The sequence below is a fragment of the Oreochromis aureus genome, linkage group 19 (genome assembly GCF_013358895.1).
Source record: "Oreochromis aureus strain Israel breed Guangdong linkage group 19, ZZ_aureus, whole genome shotgun sequence".
Classification (NCBI taxonomy): Eukaryota; Metazoa; Chordata; class Actinopteri; order Cichliformes; family Cichlidae; genus Oreochromis; species Oreochromis aureus.
This window is the reverse complement of record NC_052960.1, coordinates 15574288-15592619: the sequence shown is the minus strand read 5'-3', so window position 1 is coordinate 15592619 and position 18332 is coordinate 15574288. Positions and strand designations below refer to the sequence as shown.

The following is an 18332-nucleotide window of genomic DNA, read 5'->3' as shown; positions in this document are numbered from 1 at the left end:
CAAGCTTCCATACTTCACTAAAGAAAATTTGTATTTAGAGTTCAGTTTTCCAAAACATATATTCATATGTGTAATAAAAAAACAACAACAACGGAATTTTATGCTGAAAGAGGTTCGCCGGAAGTTGTATTTTATTTTGTAGCTATGTTTACAGTATTTGGCACCGAGGCTTTCTTGTCCAAAATATGTAGGTTTAAAAACATGAAGAAATAATATACGACAGCTAACAGCGTGCTGCATCCCGTGAGTATGTACGAAGTATGGTTATTTAAACATTAGTTTTCAGTGTTTTTGTACTGTGGTTATGTATAAACCTGTTCCTAGCTTTGGCCATTTGAATTAGTAGACTACCATTTTTTCTTTTCGCATACCCAAATAATCTTTAGCATAAACCGAAGACAGTAGGATGGTTCGAGTTTCTGCTCACAGCTGTTGCCTTTCTTCTCGTAAATACATATGGTTGAGCATAGTTGACATATTTAACGATTTTTTTCCTTTTTTGTGTCATTTTTAGGTTCAAGTGCATACCTTTACGTCTCTGTGTTTAAATAGCAGTCAGTTATGGATTCCGCCTTTGAGAGGCACTGCTCGGAGCTGGTCGCCCGGGAGCGAAGCGGACATACTGCTGTGCTGCATGACAACCTCCTGTATGTGTGGGGAGGCTATATGGTGAGAAAACACTCAAACATAACAGACACAAATGACAAGGAACAGAAGGGAAATTTCTCCAGTACTGTATTAAACTTGTGATATTTAAATGGTGGCATTAACTGTATATGCCACTTTATACCTAATAAAATTAAAAATAAAAATAAATTCATAAATAAAAGAGGACTGCTGTGCATTATTTTATATGACAGGTTCTTGCTTTTTTTTTTTTTTTGCTTTAATTTCCCAAACCACATGACCTAACCCCAACGCCTACACCTGTATTATAATGCTTCTTATATGTTAATGAATCAGTAGTGATGAATCAAATATTAATATAAAATATTTTTTTTAATTTAATTTAATTTCTTTTTTGTTTTTCATTTCTGACTCAAACACTTCCCTGGAGACATTACATAACAATGTTATCACATGAACCGGAAAGTAACTGCTAACGAATTTAATAGCGCTGTTTTGTAATGAGCATGTTTTTGGTTTTCTTTAGATGAAAATATAAAAATTAAATGAGACGTTATGCTAAAGTGCTTAATTTATTCAATTATTTTGTTCTTTCCAGTCTGTTGCTGATGAAGAAGTCTTCTTACCTAATGAAGAAATCTGGGTGTATGAACTAGACGCAGGTATTTGGTAAGAAGACTGAACAAATTCCTGCTTGCTTTTGTTTGCAAAACAAAAAATACCAATGCCTGTTAAGCCCTGACTTTTACTCTGTTTTTCAACTCGTGACAATTGTGTTGGAGTCATATGACATTTCAGCTATGTTTGGATTTACAAGCACTCTCCTGGGGCTGTTTGACTTCTGAGTTGTGAGTGAATATAAGCAGTTTTTCTGCATTTTCTTTTTCCTTTTTCCATTTTTCTGAAGGAAGGTGTTTCACATGGATGGGGACGTCCCTCCCCCCATGTCTGGAACCTGCAGCAGCTACATGAATGGACACATGTATATATTTGGAGGTTGTGATGACAATGGACAGACCAATCAGGTTCGACTGATATCTTAGGAAGTGACTGTTAATGACAGTGTTTTTTTTGTAAACAAAGTTATGTTTACATTGTGTGAATGCTTCAGGTTCAACAAGCACTCTTGATGCTTTCTTTCCTCATGTAACATTTGCAGAGATGGTGTTTGTTGTGTCCATGATCAGTAGCTGGAATTCTTGATCATTTAAAGATTACTCTGTAGTGCCTCTAGTGGTCAAAAACTCCACATAAACCTTTTAATTATGTGCGAAACAGAAGTATCTATGGGCCTGAACTTAAGGTGGAAAGACCTCGCTGAAAGAAAATGTTAAATGTTGATAAATAAATGCAGCAAAGAGATGAAGGAATGAAGATTTGATCAGTGTTTCTCATTCTACAGATGTACTGCGTCAACCTGGAAGATGGGAAATATACATGGAAGAGGATAATGCATGAGTTTGGCTCAGCTCCCTCTCCCCGAGACAAATTGTCCTGCTGGGTTTATAACGGACGGTGAGCACAGTGAAATTTTAATTAAGTTTAATTTTCAGCATTTTGTTACCACATAAATCACTACAGGCAATCTGTAGTTGTAAACTAAAATCTATTTTTAAGATTACTTGTCAAAAACTAGTACTAAAGAAATTTGGAGTAGATACTGAATTTTCCACTCATGACGTTGGTTTGGATAAGTGAAAGAAAATGGATAGATAAATAGATAAATTAGGTTTCCATGTCTTTTTCATTTTTTTAATTGAATGCCTGTTGTTTGATACTTACTTTGATACATGAAGTGAAGAGGCTATCCATGTGTCTTTGTTTCCTGCACCAATTTCTGAGCAGAATTGGACGTCCACACAATTAACTTTTTTTGTCTTTAATTTTATATCCAAAGTTTTGCGGTTACTCCCTTTTTAACCCCCAATAATTATAAGCTTATAAGTTAATCGTGTAATCTTTGATTTACTGTTTTGGATTTGACGTGAAATGCAGGTTTTGTCAAACTTTCAACATCTTTTTAGCATTCTTCATCTTAAAGTCTTCATCTGAACAAAATCAGAACCTGTGTTGAGTTTATTCAGCGTTACGTCTGTTCTTGATTGGATGTATAACTTTATGTTGATATGGAAATGATCTTTTTGTGTGATATTTTTCCAGGCTCACCTACTTTGGTGGTTATGGTCACAAACTGCTGAGTGATCTCGACCGGAGGACTGGAAGCTTTATTGTGGATGAAACTTCATGGGTAGTTTTTTTTTTTTGTTACTCACTACAAATCTTTTAGCTGTCTCTGTGAGATTTTTTAAAAGGAAAAAATTGACACATTTTAGCATCTGGTTAAACTTACTTCAAGTTTTCAGTAGTTTTTGTTAGAAAAGTTAGCTTCTTTGCACCTGCTTAGCTCTTTTGTTATTGCCAGGTGGGAGATGTCTTTTGGGGATGGAACAATGAAGTTCACATATTTGACCCCATGCAGTCCAGCTGGAATGAACCGCGAACCCACGTGAGTCAGTTTGAGATTAATTCATGCTGGTATTGACCGAAGTCAGGAATTTCATGTGTGGGATTTTTCCTCTGACGGTATAAAACGTTAATTACTAACTTCACAAATGGAAATATAAATAAAAGATTATTATTAAGACTTAAGGCTAGGCTTGTTTGACTGTTGCTCTCAAAGTGTTCCAAAATCGAGCACATGCAATCTTTATACAACAGTTTGATAAGACAGTGTATAAGAAATGTGGAACATCTTTGACTGCAGCTCCTGCAGGGCATGCTTACACAGCTGAACACAAACAGCTGATGCAATATGTTCTTATCCAGTGCAATCTGTAAGAAATGCTACCATGTACAGTGTGAAAAAGGGTTTGCCCTCTTGCTGATCTTTTTGCATATTTGATTTACTTTCATATTACATGATCGTCATTACAAATCATCAAACAAATTGTAATTTCAGACAAAGATAACCAATGTAAACACAAACAGCAGTTTTTAAATTATGATTTCATTTATTAAGGGAAAAAAGCTATCCAAACCTACCTGAAAAACAAAATTTTCCCCTTTTTAAGAAGGAATTAACTGTGATAAACCACAATCTGAGTTCAATTTCACTATCCAACCCCAAGACTGATTACTATTAGACCTGTTGGCTCAAGAAATCACTGAAATAGAGTCTGTCTAACAAAGTGAAGTAGGTAGGCTAAAAGATCTCAAAAAGCTACAGAAACAACTGAAAAATCAAATTATTGACATATGTTAGTCTGGAAAAGGTTGCAAAGCCACTTATAAGGCTTTGGGAATCCAGTGACCCACGATGAGAGCCATCTTGGGTCTCATCGCATGTAGAAGCTAAAAACAAACGGAGAAAACTTGGAACAGTGGTGAACCTTCCCAGAAGTGGGTGGCTGACCAAAGTTACTCTAGGAGCTCATTGATGACTCATCCAGGAGGTCAGAAAAGAAGCCACAAAAACATCTAGAGATCTAGAGAGAGGCCAGCCTCACTGGCCTCAGTTAGGAGTTCATGATTCAACAATAAGAAAGAAACTGGGCAAAAACAGCATTCATGGGAGACCTCCAAGGAGAAACTTGATGAGCTCAAAGATGTTTGGTAAAATATTCTGTGGACTGATGAAAAAAAAAGTTTAACTTTTTGGAAGGTTTGAATTCCTTTACATCTGGCATAAAACTAACACAGCATTTCAATAAAGAACATACCAACAGTCAAAAATGGTGGTGGTAGTGTGACGGTCTGGGGACTGGGATGACTTACCGAAACTAATGGAGAGCAGATTGAATAGAGAATGTCAGATCATCAGTTTTGTGCACTGAAGCTCAAGCATATTTGGGTTATGCAGTAGGGACAATGATCACATTAGAAAGTCTATCTCTGAGTGGCTAAAAAATAAGTAAATGAAACAAAATCTGATGGTACATTTCTGTTCATAATTCTATCTATTTTGAAAACACCATTGGTTGAAATGCTTGTAGACATTCAATGTTGTACAGAAAATGTAACATTCCTCTGAAACAGTCAGGTACAAGGACTGAGAAATTAGTTAAAATGCAACAAATATCCAAAGAAAAACTTTGACCTTCAGAAAGTCTGGAGAACTCCTCATCAAGAACTTTAAAAAAAATTCCCAGAACATCTGGGTCCCTGGAGGCAAAAAAATAAAGAAATGTTGGGGTAGCTTGAGACTTTTGCACAGTACTATACACAATACTGTTTTTGCTTGCAGGGCCGAGCTCCTGCTCCGAGGGCAGCCCATGGCAGTGCTGCGCTTGGTTGCAGAGGATACATTTGTGGAGGTAGAGTTATGGTAAGAGTCCCAGTTGGTTTTCAATGTAGTGTTTATGGATGCATGTTGTGTTGATCAGAGAAAGTTACTTGTGCTGTTTTTTAAATGCAGGAAACCAGGACAAATGACATCCATTGCTTAAACCTTGAATCATGGACATGGTCAGAAATGTATGTAACCATGTGTCACTGCTAAACTGTACCTTTTCACGTGGTATATGCAGAACCTGAGCTCACAGTGAGGAACAGTATTTTGAGTTTTCAAGTTAACTGTGTCTGTCATGTCAAATCGGTTTTCCAGAATCCCGTTGTCCCCAAGTCCGGTGGGGAGATCATGGCACACACTCACAGCAGTATCAGACAACACCTTGTTCCTGTTTGGAGGTCTCAGTGTTGACTGCAAACCAATGAGTAAGAAAATGTACCCTCTTGTTCAAGTTTATTTCCTTCGCTGCTTTGGTCCTTTTATGTCCTCTAGTTGTTTTCTTCTTAGTAAAACAAACCTTTCTCGATTAGGTGATGGGTGGTTGCTTGATGTCGAAACAAAGAAGTGGAAAGAGTTAGAGCATCCCTTTAAGAATAAGCCAAGGTAACAACTTATGAATGTAATATTTATTACTCTGAACAAACATTATAAAGCATTGTTTTAAACTGTGATCAGATTTTAAGTGGTACCTTCTCCTGTTTAAGGTTGTGGCACACAGCTAATCCAGGCAAAGATGATGATGTGATTGTGTTTGGTGGAAGTTGTGACTACATCTTGCTTGTCGACACTGTAAGTATCAGAGGGAGACGCATGTAGAAGCTAAAAACAAAGGTGAAGTTAGTTTAATTTTCCACGTCTTTGGAAATCATCATGTGGCAATGCTAAAGCCTCCCAGTTTTGCACTGACACAGGTGCAACATGAAAACTATGTTTTCGTTTAGATGTATGGTATGTAAAATTTAAACAGGGTTTACTTTATACTGCAGGGGCTTGTACTTCAAAGCAAGTTCAACGTGCACAGTTATCGTTTGCTTATCTGGCTTCACTTCCACTGACACAAACAAAGGTGGTAATTAACTAAGGGCTTCCAAGCTATGACATGAAAGACAACAATCATAGACATGGACAAGTCTACTGGCAGCACAGTTTCATATTTCAGAAAGAAAGGGCAAACTTTTTTTTTCATATTAGGAAAATATGAAAAATCTGAACACATAATATCGGCTAAAGGTGACACAACTGCAGCCGAGGCAGCACTGTGTGAGTGGGTTTGATAAAAAAGTGTGATATTGGCTCCTGCACCCTTGTAACTCTGAATTAGATAAGAAGAGAATGGTTGGATGGAAGAGCAAGTAAAGAATAAAACTGTATTTCAGACCAGTAAGTGGGTTTACTTGTAAATGTTATACCAGAGCAACACGTTTAAGGTTTATATATAATAAGATTTAAAGAACATATAAATTTACTTGGATAAAATTGCTTTTAGCCAGCAGCAAAAAAAAAAAGAGCAATGACTACACTTGTTCCTGATGAAAAAAACAGACTTTAAACTGTCTTTTTAAACTATAGATCTGCCTTTACATGGGCTCTTCCAGGAATGGTGACACTGTTTTCCAGAGAATTGATTTGTGATCAGGTGGTGTTTTTGTACTGTTTATCTCTTAACTGAAACATAACCTGCAGAGCATGTCAGAGTGCTATATGAGGAAGCAAGTTCAACACAGCTATATCAGAGGTAATGGGTATCACCAAGATGGTTATCCACTTTCTCTGTTGAGAAGCAGTTTCTGCCTCAGGCACCGTGTGCATTCACATAAAGTGGGGTGTCTCACGCATCACATGACTCTATGTTCTGCACAAAATGATCCCTGTGAGTGTACCTACTCCAATCAGAGACAAATAATGACGATATAATGGTGATAAAAGACTATGAAGAACTTTAAAAAAATATATAACAGCACAGTAAAATGCAACACTGCAAATAAGACAAGAAATGAATGAAGAATCAAACATTTTAATTAAAGTTAACTATTTTAACACTGAGTGTTAAAAGTGTTGTAGTGAAGACTACAAATATGTCTACGGATGTGAACCTATGTAAACCTTGTGTATTTCTTTTCAGGGTCACTGCAATGATGCACTTGTTTTTCAGATGCAACCATATCCTCTGTTTAGGTAAAAAACTTTCTATGTGATACCTTTACCACCAAGATGTCATTTTATTTACAAAAAAAGTAAATACTAACAATTTTGCACAGCAGATATTCTGACTTGAAGAAAAGTGAAATAAATGACTTCAGGAAGGACCACCGAGGTCAAAAGATGTTTGTTTCCATCTGCAGTAATTTGAGTTTGACCCATATGTTTGATGGATGTTGTGAAGGGGGACATGCAGAGGGTCGGTGTGACGGAAGTGGATGCTAAGCATAGGGTGAGATGATCTGCTATGGTGACCCCTAAAGGGAGCAGCTCAAGAAGAAGGGGGAGCATGGCCCAATTTTGGGAACTTGCATGAAAAAGCTAAGGCAAGAAAAGTAAAAGCGAGATTCCTTGTACGACACAGAGCATTGCAGCACTTATTAAGTCCGATGCAAAATGAATAGGAAGCAAAGTGGGATGGAGGTGGGGTTTTCACAGGCGCCATCAGCCTTGCCTGACCTACCGTTATTCTCGCTTTATTGCTACAAACAAGTTTGTCCTGCAGCAGCTCTGTTAGAGACAAGTAAAAATATCTGCTGTCCAAAGTATCTGCTGCTTTGTAGGGCACGTTACTTTAAATATGCATTCGTCTCCCAAAATAGAAATGAGAATTGACAGGCTTTTTTTTCTCCTCCTGACAGGATTTGTGAGGATTACATTGCAAAGAATGTGAGAAACAACGAGGTGCTCCGAAATCAACTTCCTCTCCTGCCTCTCACGCTACTAAAGCTCTTACAGAGAAGGATCTCTTTCTACAGGCCTTCGAAGAAGCAAATGACTAGCTAAAAAGACCTTGAATGCCATGCTATGTGTAAAGTGCTATATTTCTCCTTTATTGTTTTACAAATTACTATTTTATTTTGTACTGTCTGCCTACAGTCCCTGCGATGACTGCGTTGAATAAATGACAGATTGACACTTTGATTTGCCTGATGCAGATTATTACACTACACAGATAAGTCTCATTCAGCAGAACAGAGCAGCTACAGACGCGTTTTCTCCCAGAGTAGTCACATGACCAACAACTCGACATTTTTTGCTTTTTTATTTCAAACACACAAAAAATTTTAAACTCTGCTTCCAAATTTTCATATTGGAAATTTCCAATAAAAAGTTTGATATACCTAGAGTATCCACTTAAAATTTCACGTTTGTATTCATGCACACAACTTCTGCGTTCTGCCACTAAGTGGCAGCAGGCTTTTATTTTGAAGTGTTTCAATGGCTGAATTGTGTCAGCAGAAACAGAGACTTTGCCCAACTAAAAGTCTCTCTGTTGCCACATTCTCGCAGGGTGGAGAAAGTGCAGGAGCTGTGGTCAGGAAGGAAATGTTAGGTAAACATTCTCTGCTCATACCTTGGCAGGGTTTGCTACATGAGAAACTAAAGCCCTGAACACTTTATGCTCACACAAAACTGCTGGTGGAAACATGTTCATCTTTACTGCTAAAAGATCACAAGCATGTGCCTCTCCTGCTGACATTTACAGAACTGGCAGAAAGGGTCTGTGTTGTCTCATCAAACAGACATGTTAAACCATGTTAGTAATAGGTAACAAATGAGTGCTCAGTAGGAGTCGACCTGGACAGTAACACCCTATCTGCTTCAGAAACCCAACCCTGGTGAGTGTGAGGAGAGCTTCCTGGCACATAGTCAAGCTGGTGTTTTAACTCTGCAATTACTGCTTCATGTTGTTAAATAAGACTTGGCTAAATGCAAAGACTGGGAGTGATGCTGTTTTAAGTTCAACACAGACTGTGTTAATTATTTTTTTCCTGGCAACCCTGCATAAATACAGATTGTGCAGCCTTTCCTGCTAGCAGGAAATTTGTCAGAATAAACCCTTGTTCCCTTTCTTTGAATACAAATGGTTTCCTGTCGTGAGAGCTTGCTAAAAGAAGAGCTTTCTTAGCTCGGAGGGTCAGCTAAACTCTCTTTCAATGGTATCCATCAGCTCCTCTTCTGATCCATCGTACAGGATGACTGGCGTGGTGAGAGAAGAGCCATGGCAGCTACCAAACGTCCTGGGAAATGTAGAGACCCACATCAGGAAGGTGAAGATTAAAAACAGTAAATGTATGTGACACATATTTTAACAGTTTAACCCAACGCTCAGTGTGTAGAGGCCCAAACAAAACAAAACTCACAAAACAAAAATGGCGCTGTGAGAAAGTTGGAATAAAGTTGGAAATATGAATGTTTTTCTTATTGGCATTCTTCAACAATAGACACTTGTCTGTTTCTCCCCGGCTTGCAAACATCTGGCGTATCTGATACGCTCTGAGAATAATAAATTTGGTATTCCTCCCCTTTAAGGTTAATTTGATCTGGCTCTGCGCCTTTTTCCTCCACTGAGCTCAGGAATTAATAATTTATTTAAGTTGCCTACTTACGGTTGTTGTTCTGATGTGGGGACGTCTTCCGACAAAGCCTCTGTTGTCAAACAGCCCTGTGAGGAGGACTGACATAAATCAGAGAGGGAAGGATAGATAAAGCATACTTTTGTTCACTTGCTCTAATAAACTGGATTACAACCTGGCAAAAGTACTTAAAAGTAGAAACATAAAAGTCCTTACATTGTGCTCGGTGGGGCAGCCAGATGTGTGCTTTTTAACGTGTGCGAAGGCAGCGTTGCCCTTCTTGTTTACATCTCTTGACACACTGTGTGCGACACGTGGCTCTTGGTCTCTTCCTGACGCTCGGAGCCTCGGAGCAGAGCTGAAGTCGTCTTCAGCGTCCTCCTGGCTGAAATGACACAGTCCGTATGTTTTGGATCTGATGAACGTCTTCTTCGGAGGGGTCTTCTTTACGGAAGCGCTCTCTCTTTCTGTGTAATCTGCCATAACTGTGTCCAGTTCTCCATCAATATCCTCCTCATTCCCAGAAAAGTCCGAATCCTGCCCTTCGCTGTGGCAGTCAGGTTGCGCACGGTTACGCACATTGCGCAAAACTGACTGAATTTTAAGAGGCTTGAACGGACGGTTGTCCTTTTGAGGCGAAGCGACATCGGTCCCCGTTTTGGTCACGTTTACCTCGCTGACACAAGCAGGTGCGACTCTTTTTCCTCGGCTTGTACCCGAGCCCATGTCCGTGTGTCTGGGCTGCTAGTAGAGTCTCATTTCCAAATTGCTCCTGAGGCACGCCAAGCGCTTTTGCAGTTGAATATTAACCAACAAAAGCGTGGTCCTTGGCAGTGGTTAAGGTCAGTCTTCAATTAGTTTTACGATAGGAAGGCAGTTCTTTGGCAAAAAAGTAAGCTTTTCTTTAAAATGTTTCTACAGACAGGTTGTTAAAATAAACTGCAGTAAACTTTCGAGTAACTCCAAATCAAGATGAGAAACTGTGTATCCCTTACATAACCAAGTTTGGCTCAGGACCCCAGGGAGAAAACTCCGCCTTCTTATAGGGGGAAACACACATCCTCCATTGTGTCTACTGCTAAAAAAAATAACATCTGCCTGTGTATTCTCATGGATTTAAGCAACCAATCCCCAAAAACGGAAATATACGTAAATATTCACGTGTTCCCTTTAATGATAGGGAGTCATTTTGAAAGGCTAACAGGAACAATTAGTCGAATTTGTCTGTATCAGAAACATGACCAGCCTATTTCCCTTCTTCACCTAATAGATTTTATTGGGGCCAACAGTGAGTGAATTCCTGTCACCCTGATGCAGGAGCCCCGCTCCTCCAGTGAATGATTAAGATTAAAGTGCTGGACCATGAGAGAGGGCATTCCTTTCCAACAGCTCGGGCTTCCCAGAGATTCCTCAATAAGCTTTTGTTTGGTCCACTTGCGCATACAAAAGACATGACAGGAGCACCTCAGTGCCAAAGCCGTCCAACAAAAACCCAGAGTGCACCAAAGTAAAAGAAAAAAAACTTGTTTGCCGTCTTTCATTAAGTGCCTCATTTTCTCTCTCTCTTTTCTTACTTGTGTGTGTGTGCACATGCGAGTGTGTGCCAGACAGCTGTGCAACCTGTTCTCTCTGGAGGATGACCAAGTCAAAGACACCTGTCGTTTAGGAAATTGGCAATGTGAGAGTGGAAAAAAAGCAAGTCGGCCTGCAGGTCTCAAATGTCTCATTGAGGAAATTCCTGTATTGGTGACTGATTTTTAAAAAACACACGCAGCATGTCGGCAAATCTTACTTAACCTGCAAACTTTTAAAAGTAAAATGATACTGAAATATAAAAATAGCTCTTCTTCCATACACTCTCAGCTGCAGTTAGCTACATCTCATCATGACGCAAGAGCCTGTGTGGCATCCTGATCACATTTAGTATGAAAACCTCCTACTACTGACTCTCTCCATTTCAGTGATGCTGTCCAAAGATTGGATAATCTCAGAGATTGCCTTTTAGGGGAAAAAATGGAGATTCAGAGCTAGTAGTCAGTAGTCAAACATAAAACTTCAACAACATGCTTACTTTCCAGCCCTGCTTCTCGAGCAGTCTCGTTTATGTTATTTTCAACCTCTACTTCTGTTAACTCTCCCCCTGCACTGCACTCTGGTGTATCATTAAAGAGATCGGGCCGCCACATCTGGAGAAAAATTCAACAGCTTCCAGACGAGGGGGAGGATCTGCCACAAAATAGAAGCCACGGCCCAGCTCGCTACATAACTGTGGTTTCTCTTACTTCTTCCAGATTCAAGAATATTCCTCCAGTATGGACGAAGTTTGAAAGACTGGAAAAAGCGTTTATGAAACGCTGACCTTGGATTCGGTTTAGCTTTGTACATCATATCCTATGCAAACTCTGAATCAGCAGACATGATTTGCTTTTGCAGTGTTGTGGATACAAACGTCCTTTGTTCCCTCCCAACAGCAGAACAGCATATGTGAAAAATGTTAATTATTATGACTCAGCTGCTTCATTTGGAGGACAACAAATAAAAGCATTGTTGTTGTGTTTGAGTAAAAAAGGAAAGAAACTGCCATATGTTTGTAAAAAAAAAACCAAACCAAATCTCTGGAGAGTATTTAACAAGGCAGCTGCCCGCTGATAGGCATCCCAGTAAAACTGCCTGGACCTCTTTCCTCGGAAGACAAGCATTAATAGGACAGGGTCAACAGGATCTACACACCACAACACTGTAAAGCAATTTATTCCTTCTTATTTTTTCTTAGCCTAAATGATGTCTTAATGAAGACCACATTGAATCGGACCTTTTTCTTTAATCGAAAAAATATGACTATATAAATATTTCCCTACAGACTCACAAAAGACCACACCCGTCTTTGGCAAGACCACGTCATATAAATTGATTCATCATCACAATATAAAAAAAAATCCTCTTTTTTATATAACTTCAGATTTTGCCTCACAATAATCAGATCCAGACTTTCCTACAGTAACAGAAAAATCCACATTTGTATATGGGATCTTACTCCAACAGTTCCAACATAAGCAAAATACTGAGAGGCACTGTTATGGTTTTACTGTTTTAGAAGTAAATTTAATAGGTTTAAAATATAGCCTAAACAAGTGAACCAAACACACTTCTTAGTTGGATGCCTAAGACTTGGTTAAGGGGCTAGAAAATATATCACACTGCTGAATGTTCTCACAAAGATAGACAAGAAAATGTGTGTGTATGTGTGTGGTGAGCAGGTCTTACTCATGTTGTGGGGACCTCATTTTGTTTACATTGTTACATTCTGGGCACATGGCTTCCTTTCATGAACATAAACAAGTCGCTATAACATAAATCCTTAAATTTAAAGGTGACGGCATGCCTTAAGGTTAAGGTTAGGGATGTAGTAGTTCCCTATATTAGAGTAAGTCTGCAGGAAATGAATCCAAGGCCATATAATCCCTCTGAAGTCATGGATACATTACAGATTTTCTACAGGGAAAGGAAGCCAAGTGAGTTCCTTCGCAGTCAGATAAAAGGGCCGTTCAGGGTCACATACTGTAGACGTAATCAGCTGAGCAGATGAGTGGAGCTGAGACAGAGGGATATTGTAACTTTCACAGGGTGACATAAGGTTGTCAGGGCAACAGTCAGTGCAACCAAGAGGAGTTGAAGTGCAGTAAAAGAACAAGGAGCGTCTGTATTTATCTTTGAGCTCTTAATCTGCTACATCACCAAACATAAATTAAAGCGTTTGCTTTTGTGATGGAGGTAAAAGTACGTCACAGAGATGAAGCTGCGACAAGCCTGCAAACCTTTAAAGTTAACGAATTCTCCTTAACATAACAGTCTGACAGGTCGCTGTAAGGGAGGACTGCCTGCTGAGATCTAGAAGTGGTGAAACTGTAACCAGCAGATGGAGCTAGTATTCAACAAAAGCAAATTAGGGTGTCTTCCTTGCCGATCCATGCACAGGACAAGTTGTTACTCTTCATGAGCTAACTGCATTTTTTATTTTTAAAAAGAACAAAAAGAAAAGCTTAGAGGTCCTTATATGGGATTTCATCAAATTATACTTTAAAATTAGAAAGGAAAGGACAAAAAAAGAACTCTATAGTTTAAAGTGAAAGTATATGAGTATAATAGTGACACAAGTAACCTGTCAGATTATTATAAATACCAAACTATTGGTCATGTGAGAGCAAATAAACATGACTTTAATAAGCATGGAAAAGTTGATAAGTTGCATAAATGCTACTTCATGTTAAAAGCAAAGCATGTTGGCACTTTATAAAGCCATGTGTTTTACATGTGGACGTGAAATCACCTTTGGAGATCCTCTCACTTCCCCACTATTAACTGTTATAACTGTGTGCTGGGAGGTCTTCTCAGGCAAGCCAGTGGTCACTGCTGCAGTGACCCATTTTTCTGTCAAAAGGCCATGTAATCAACAGAAAACAATTACTGCCTCTCTCTCAGGCGCTCGGAGCGCTCAATACTAGCATCTGCTCACTTCCTAATTACCTGCTAGGTAAGAAGCTTCATTTGGAGAGAAACACACGGCAATCAATCCCTGCATTAAACTTGGTTTGTTTGTCAGCATCCTGAAGTGTCACGCTGAAACCTCTGTTCATTTCAGTTTTGTTTGATTAACTTCTGCTTGACCTACATTCTGTTTATTGGATCTTGTATTTATTGCTGTTAATTCCCTTTTAAATGTGCCTCTTGTTCATGTTTATATTACGGTTCCCTTCTTTTATTCACTCTTTTGCTCCCAGGCTAGTGCTAACCTTTTCCCCCTAGAGCATGGGTTTTACGTGTATCTTTTGTTTAGTGCTTTTTTCCCTCTTTCTTTTCCAAATTTCTACTTTCTACAAAGGATTGTGTATTTTGTGGAAAGAATGTGTCACCCTGCACACCCACTCTTGTTTTTAATGGTCCCATTGCATGTCTTTGTGCATTTGAAAGTATGCTGCAACTGTCACACCAACCCTCTCCACGTCCTCCTTCACTACATCCATGAGCATTCTCTGTGTCAACTTCCTTTGTCCAGTGTATTCACTATTTATTCATCTCAGCCAGACTTCTCTAACTTTGTCTCCAAATTGCTCAACGTGAGCTTTCACTCTGATGTACTCATTTCTAATCTTGTCCATTCTGGTCACTCCCAGTGAAGATCTTAGCATCTTCAGCTCGACCTCCTGTCGTTTTGTTAGTGACACCATCTCCAAAGAATACATCATAGCATATCTTATCAGCATCTTATAAATCTTCCCTTTCACTCTTGCTACTATCCTTCTGCCTGCACTCTTTTCCTCACCTCTTATGTGCACGGTCTGTTGCTTTATATGGTTGACCCCAGGTATTTAAACTCATCTAACTTCACTACATCTACTCCTTGCAGCTTCACTGTTACACCTTTCTTTCTATTATTCTCACATGTATTCTGTCTTGCTCCTACTGACTTTCATTCTTCTTCTCTCCAGAGCATACCTCCGCCTCTCCAGGTTCTCTTCCACCTGCTCATTACTCTCAACACAGATACGCACTTTCATCTGTGTGGAAATTTCCATGGAAATTCATCCCTGAGCTCAGAGATGATCCCTGATGTAACCGTATGCCCACCTTGAGCCTATCTGTAACTCATACCACACACCTCCACTGTCTCACTGTCGTCATGTTCTAGCATGCTGTAAACAGTCAAGGCTAAAAATCAAGGCCATAATGGTGGGAATTAGGAGGTAAAATCTTTAAAAAACTTTGCAATCTTTTATGGACTGCTAATAACTTAACTGCAGACATTTGTTTTCATCGTGGAAAGACTACAGCATCCATCCTCTTCCACTTATCCAAGGTCATGTTGCAGTGACAGCAAACTAATCAAGATATTCCAGACAAATTTCTCGTCAGCCAGACTTTCCACTTCCTGCTGGGTGTTCCCCGACCAGACCACATAAGAAATATAATCTCTCCAGTGGGTTTTGGATCTATCCTGGGGCTTCTTCCCAGCTGGGCATAAAGACTACAGTGATTTTATGGAATCCCAAAAAGTTGATTCTGTTCATCTGGACGTACCTGGATTTTTGAACATGCATCAAGACATTTTAATGAATGTTTGAGAAATCCTAATATGCTAAGCTATGAATAATAAAAATGGTATTAACCAACTAACATTCTCACACATTCGTAACTTGCTGAAGAGCAGTTTGGGGCAATTTGAGGTATGCATGTGTATGAGCAGATGGGGAACCGAACCACTGAGCCACACCCACCCTTTCTAATTAGAAAGTCAGCGGTTTGATCCCAAGCTCCTCCAGTCTGCATGTTGACGTATTCTTGGACTCCTAAAGTTGCCCCTGATGCATTCATTAGGGCAAAAGTGTGATAATGTTAGCTAAAAGCACTCCAACTGGAATGCTCCAGCTGAGAGAAAAGCACAAGTACACAAGTGTCAGTCCATTTACCTTTTCTTGCTATGATTCTATTTCATACAGAGTTATGTGTGGCGTTTTGTTGCACAGATCGGGTATTTGGTCCTGAGGAAAAACATGAGCTGAAACATATGCATGTTTTATACTGTCTTGTAATATTAATGTAATATTTATACATGTAATTATAAATGCTGAAGTTATTATTTATAGGTTGACAAAATCAAATCAGCCCTTGGTTACTCCAAATGTGTTACTACACATTTCTCCACATAGCTGTGGAGAAATAGTCTTGAAGGTCCTTGATCATGTAGACTTCTATTCAAGTTTTATTTTCCCAAATAGTTCTATTCATTGAACTCGTACTTAATTCATTCAGCTTTCAGTGAACTACAGATAACAGTGGAATAATGATGCCGGGATAATACAGATTCTTAAACATTTCAGTTTTGCTTCATATTTTGCTTACCTCCTGTGTGTTTCATCAGCATTTGCCTGCTTTAAATAATTCTTTAAATGGTAAATGTAACTACCTTTTCAATACTGAAAGAGCCTCTATTGCTGTGATACTGTTTCCACCCTGCCAAAAACAGCTGCTGAACAGGACCTCGAAACGTTTCTGTCAGTGATTTCCTGCCTTTTCTCTTTTACTCTCTGACAAAACAACAGAGAGAATGTGAAAATATATCTGATTCCATCCCCAGGTATTTCACTTCCAAGAACTTTTTGAAGGTACAGAAAAAGTACAGAATGCCCAGTAGAGGAAGCAACACCAATTTGATGCTGTCCGTGGTCCTGAAAAAAGTAGCCTTTAATTGATAAAACCCAGACAGCTACATATGTCACATCTTTCATGCCTTAGGAAAAGCCCACAGGCCTTCTTCACAGACCTTCCTGGATCCCTAAATCCTTTAAAATTTGTGTGCATTGTATATTTGACAGATTGTCTTGCCTTTTGAAAGTTTTTATGAAACAAACTCTTGGCTTTTAACTGACCTGTCATAAAGAAAACATTCACAGGTGGCTGAACACTAAAGTAACATCCATGTTGGGCTTTGTTGCAGAGTTTCCAGACAACATAGCATGTGGTGGGTTGCTGAAAGATCGCTTTTAGCACTGTAGTGTGGACGCAGTACACAGACACACAGCTCAGTGTTTACTGTGCATGTGAAGGCTTGTACCTGTCCTCAAACAAACCTGCCAGATATAGAAAAAGTATAGTGTGGTTTTGGGGAAAAAAAGTGTCATGCATGTGCAACCGCCTCTCCCTGTCCATGTTACATAATAGGACTGTTGATGGCTGGCATCATTATCGGCCCTGTCTATGCCAGTCTAAAAATATGGTTCAGGGTTCCAACAGTATGTGGCATTTATGTAAGTGAAGAGAACAGGAGAAGGGTTTGGATCACAAGCCGTTTCTGTGACAGTCCAGAGCCGATGTGACAGAGAGGACGAGCGAGGAGAAAAGATTCAGACTTGAGTATAAAGGGAGCGGGAGGGAGTGTGTGGGAGAGTGTTGAGCAGAGAGCCACAGAGAGAGTAGCGGTGGGGCTGTGGAGGCGGCGGAGGTAACTCAGCTCCATTATCATGCACACTTCAGATATCCCTGCAAGGGCCACCTGCAAAGAAACTTTCACCCATCTGCAGCGAATTTCTTCAAACTGTGATTCATCTATTGCAACACTACGCTGCATAAACAGCCTCGTGCTGTTTAATTTTATAGTCCTTAAAGGTATTATTCCAATAAAGTGTATTAAAAACTAATACTACTCTCACAGATATTGAGAGAGGAATTCAATTAAATTTGAACATCTAAGAAAAGTTTCACAAATTAAAGGAAGAAGAAATGAAAAATTGCAATCTTTGCTTTTAAAGCCCCCCAAATACAAATTTTCTCATTCAGCTTCTTTTTCTCTTAGTTTCATCTACATCTACAACTAATGAAGAAGTCCCCCCCCCCGATTAAACAAGTAAAGCATTTTTTATTATGCCTAAACCTTGTGAAACTTCCTCCGCCTGTCAGAGTTTAGCATCAGCTGAACCATGGTCCTGCAGCTGTGTTGTGTGCCTAGGCCACTTCAGGCATTAATCACATCTGAACAAAGCAATCCAGACAGTTACTGAATTTTCAGGTAGTAATACTGACATTGAACTTTCCAAAACACAAACTGGATGGTGAATTTTGTATGTGTATTGCTATTTCAGCCTTTCTCAAAGTACAAAAAACACAGGAGCAGAGATGTAAGATACAGGTTAAAGGTTATGTTTGTTGGATAAACACTACAGGAAAGTAGCAGCCTAACAGTACTTGCAGAGCCAAAGAGCACAGTTTTTACCTACTCCATTATTTTGTTGTATCCCAGATTACACCAATCTCCAACAAGCGATAACCTCTATATTTCTGTTTTGTTCACAATATCATAAATATTA

The 18332-nt window shown here is 39.2% G+C and overlaps 2 protein-coding genes across 6 annotated transcripts; one reads left to right on the top strand and one right to left on the bottom strand.

The window, feature by feature from the left end:
• The first annotated feature begins 119 nt into the window (after positions 1 to 119).
• Positions 120 to 8038, top strand: LOC116327063 (kelch domain-containing protein 1-like). 4 transcript variants are annotated; one of them, XM_031748538.2, is made up of 14 exons: positions 120 to 247; positions 515 to 669; positions 1226 to 1296; positions 1535 to 1652; positions 2030 to 2142; positions 2788 to 2875; positions 3050 to 3133; positions 4871 to 4951; positions 5042 to 5100; positions 5231 to 5340; positions 5446 to 5518; positions 5620 to 5704; positions 7038 to 7090; positions 7756 to 8038. In XM_031748538.2, the coding sequence occupies exons 2-14, from the start codon at positions 562 to 564 to the stop codon at positions 7898 to 7900; spliced, it is 1188 nt and encodes a 395-aa protein (XP_031604398.1). In that variant the 5' UTR covers positions 120 to 247; positions 515 to 561; the 3' UTR covers positions 7901 to 8038. The 4 variants fall into 4 exon arrangements, with proteins under 4 accessions (XP_031604398.1, XP_031604400.1, XP_039459723.1 ...); XM_031748540.2 differs by having other exon boundaries at positions 133 to 243; XM_039603789.1 differs by having other exon boundaries at positions 148 to 251.
• A 102-nt stretch (positions 8039 to 8140) lies between these two features.
• Positions 8141 to 10482, bottom strand: LOC116327058. Of its 2 annotated transcripts, none has more exons than XM_031748529.2 (3): positions 9691 to 10482; positions 9508 to 9575; positions 8141 to 9138 (listed from the first exon to the last, which is right to left on the bottom strand). In XM_031748529.2, exons 1-3 carry the CDS (start codon positions 10198 to 10200, stop codon positions 9036 to 9038), a joined length of 681 nt encoding a protein of 226 aa, XP_031604389.1. In that variant the 5' UTR covers positions 10201 to 10482; the 3' UTR covers positions 8141 to 9035. The 2 variants fall into 2 exon arrangements, with proteins under 2 accessions (XP_031604389.1, XP_039459724.1); XM_039603790.1 differs by having other exon boundaries at positions 9508 to 9563.
• Positions 10483 to 18332: the final 7850 nt, after the last annotated feature.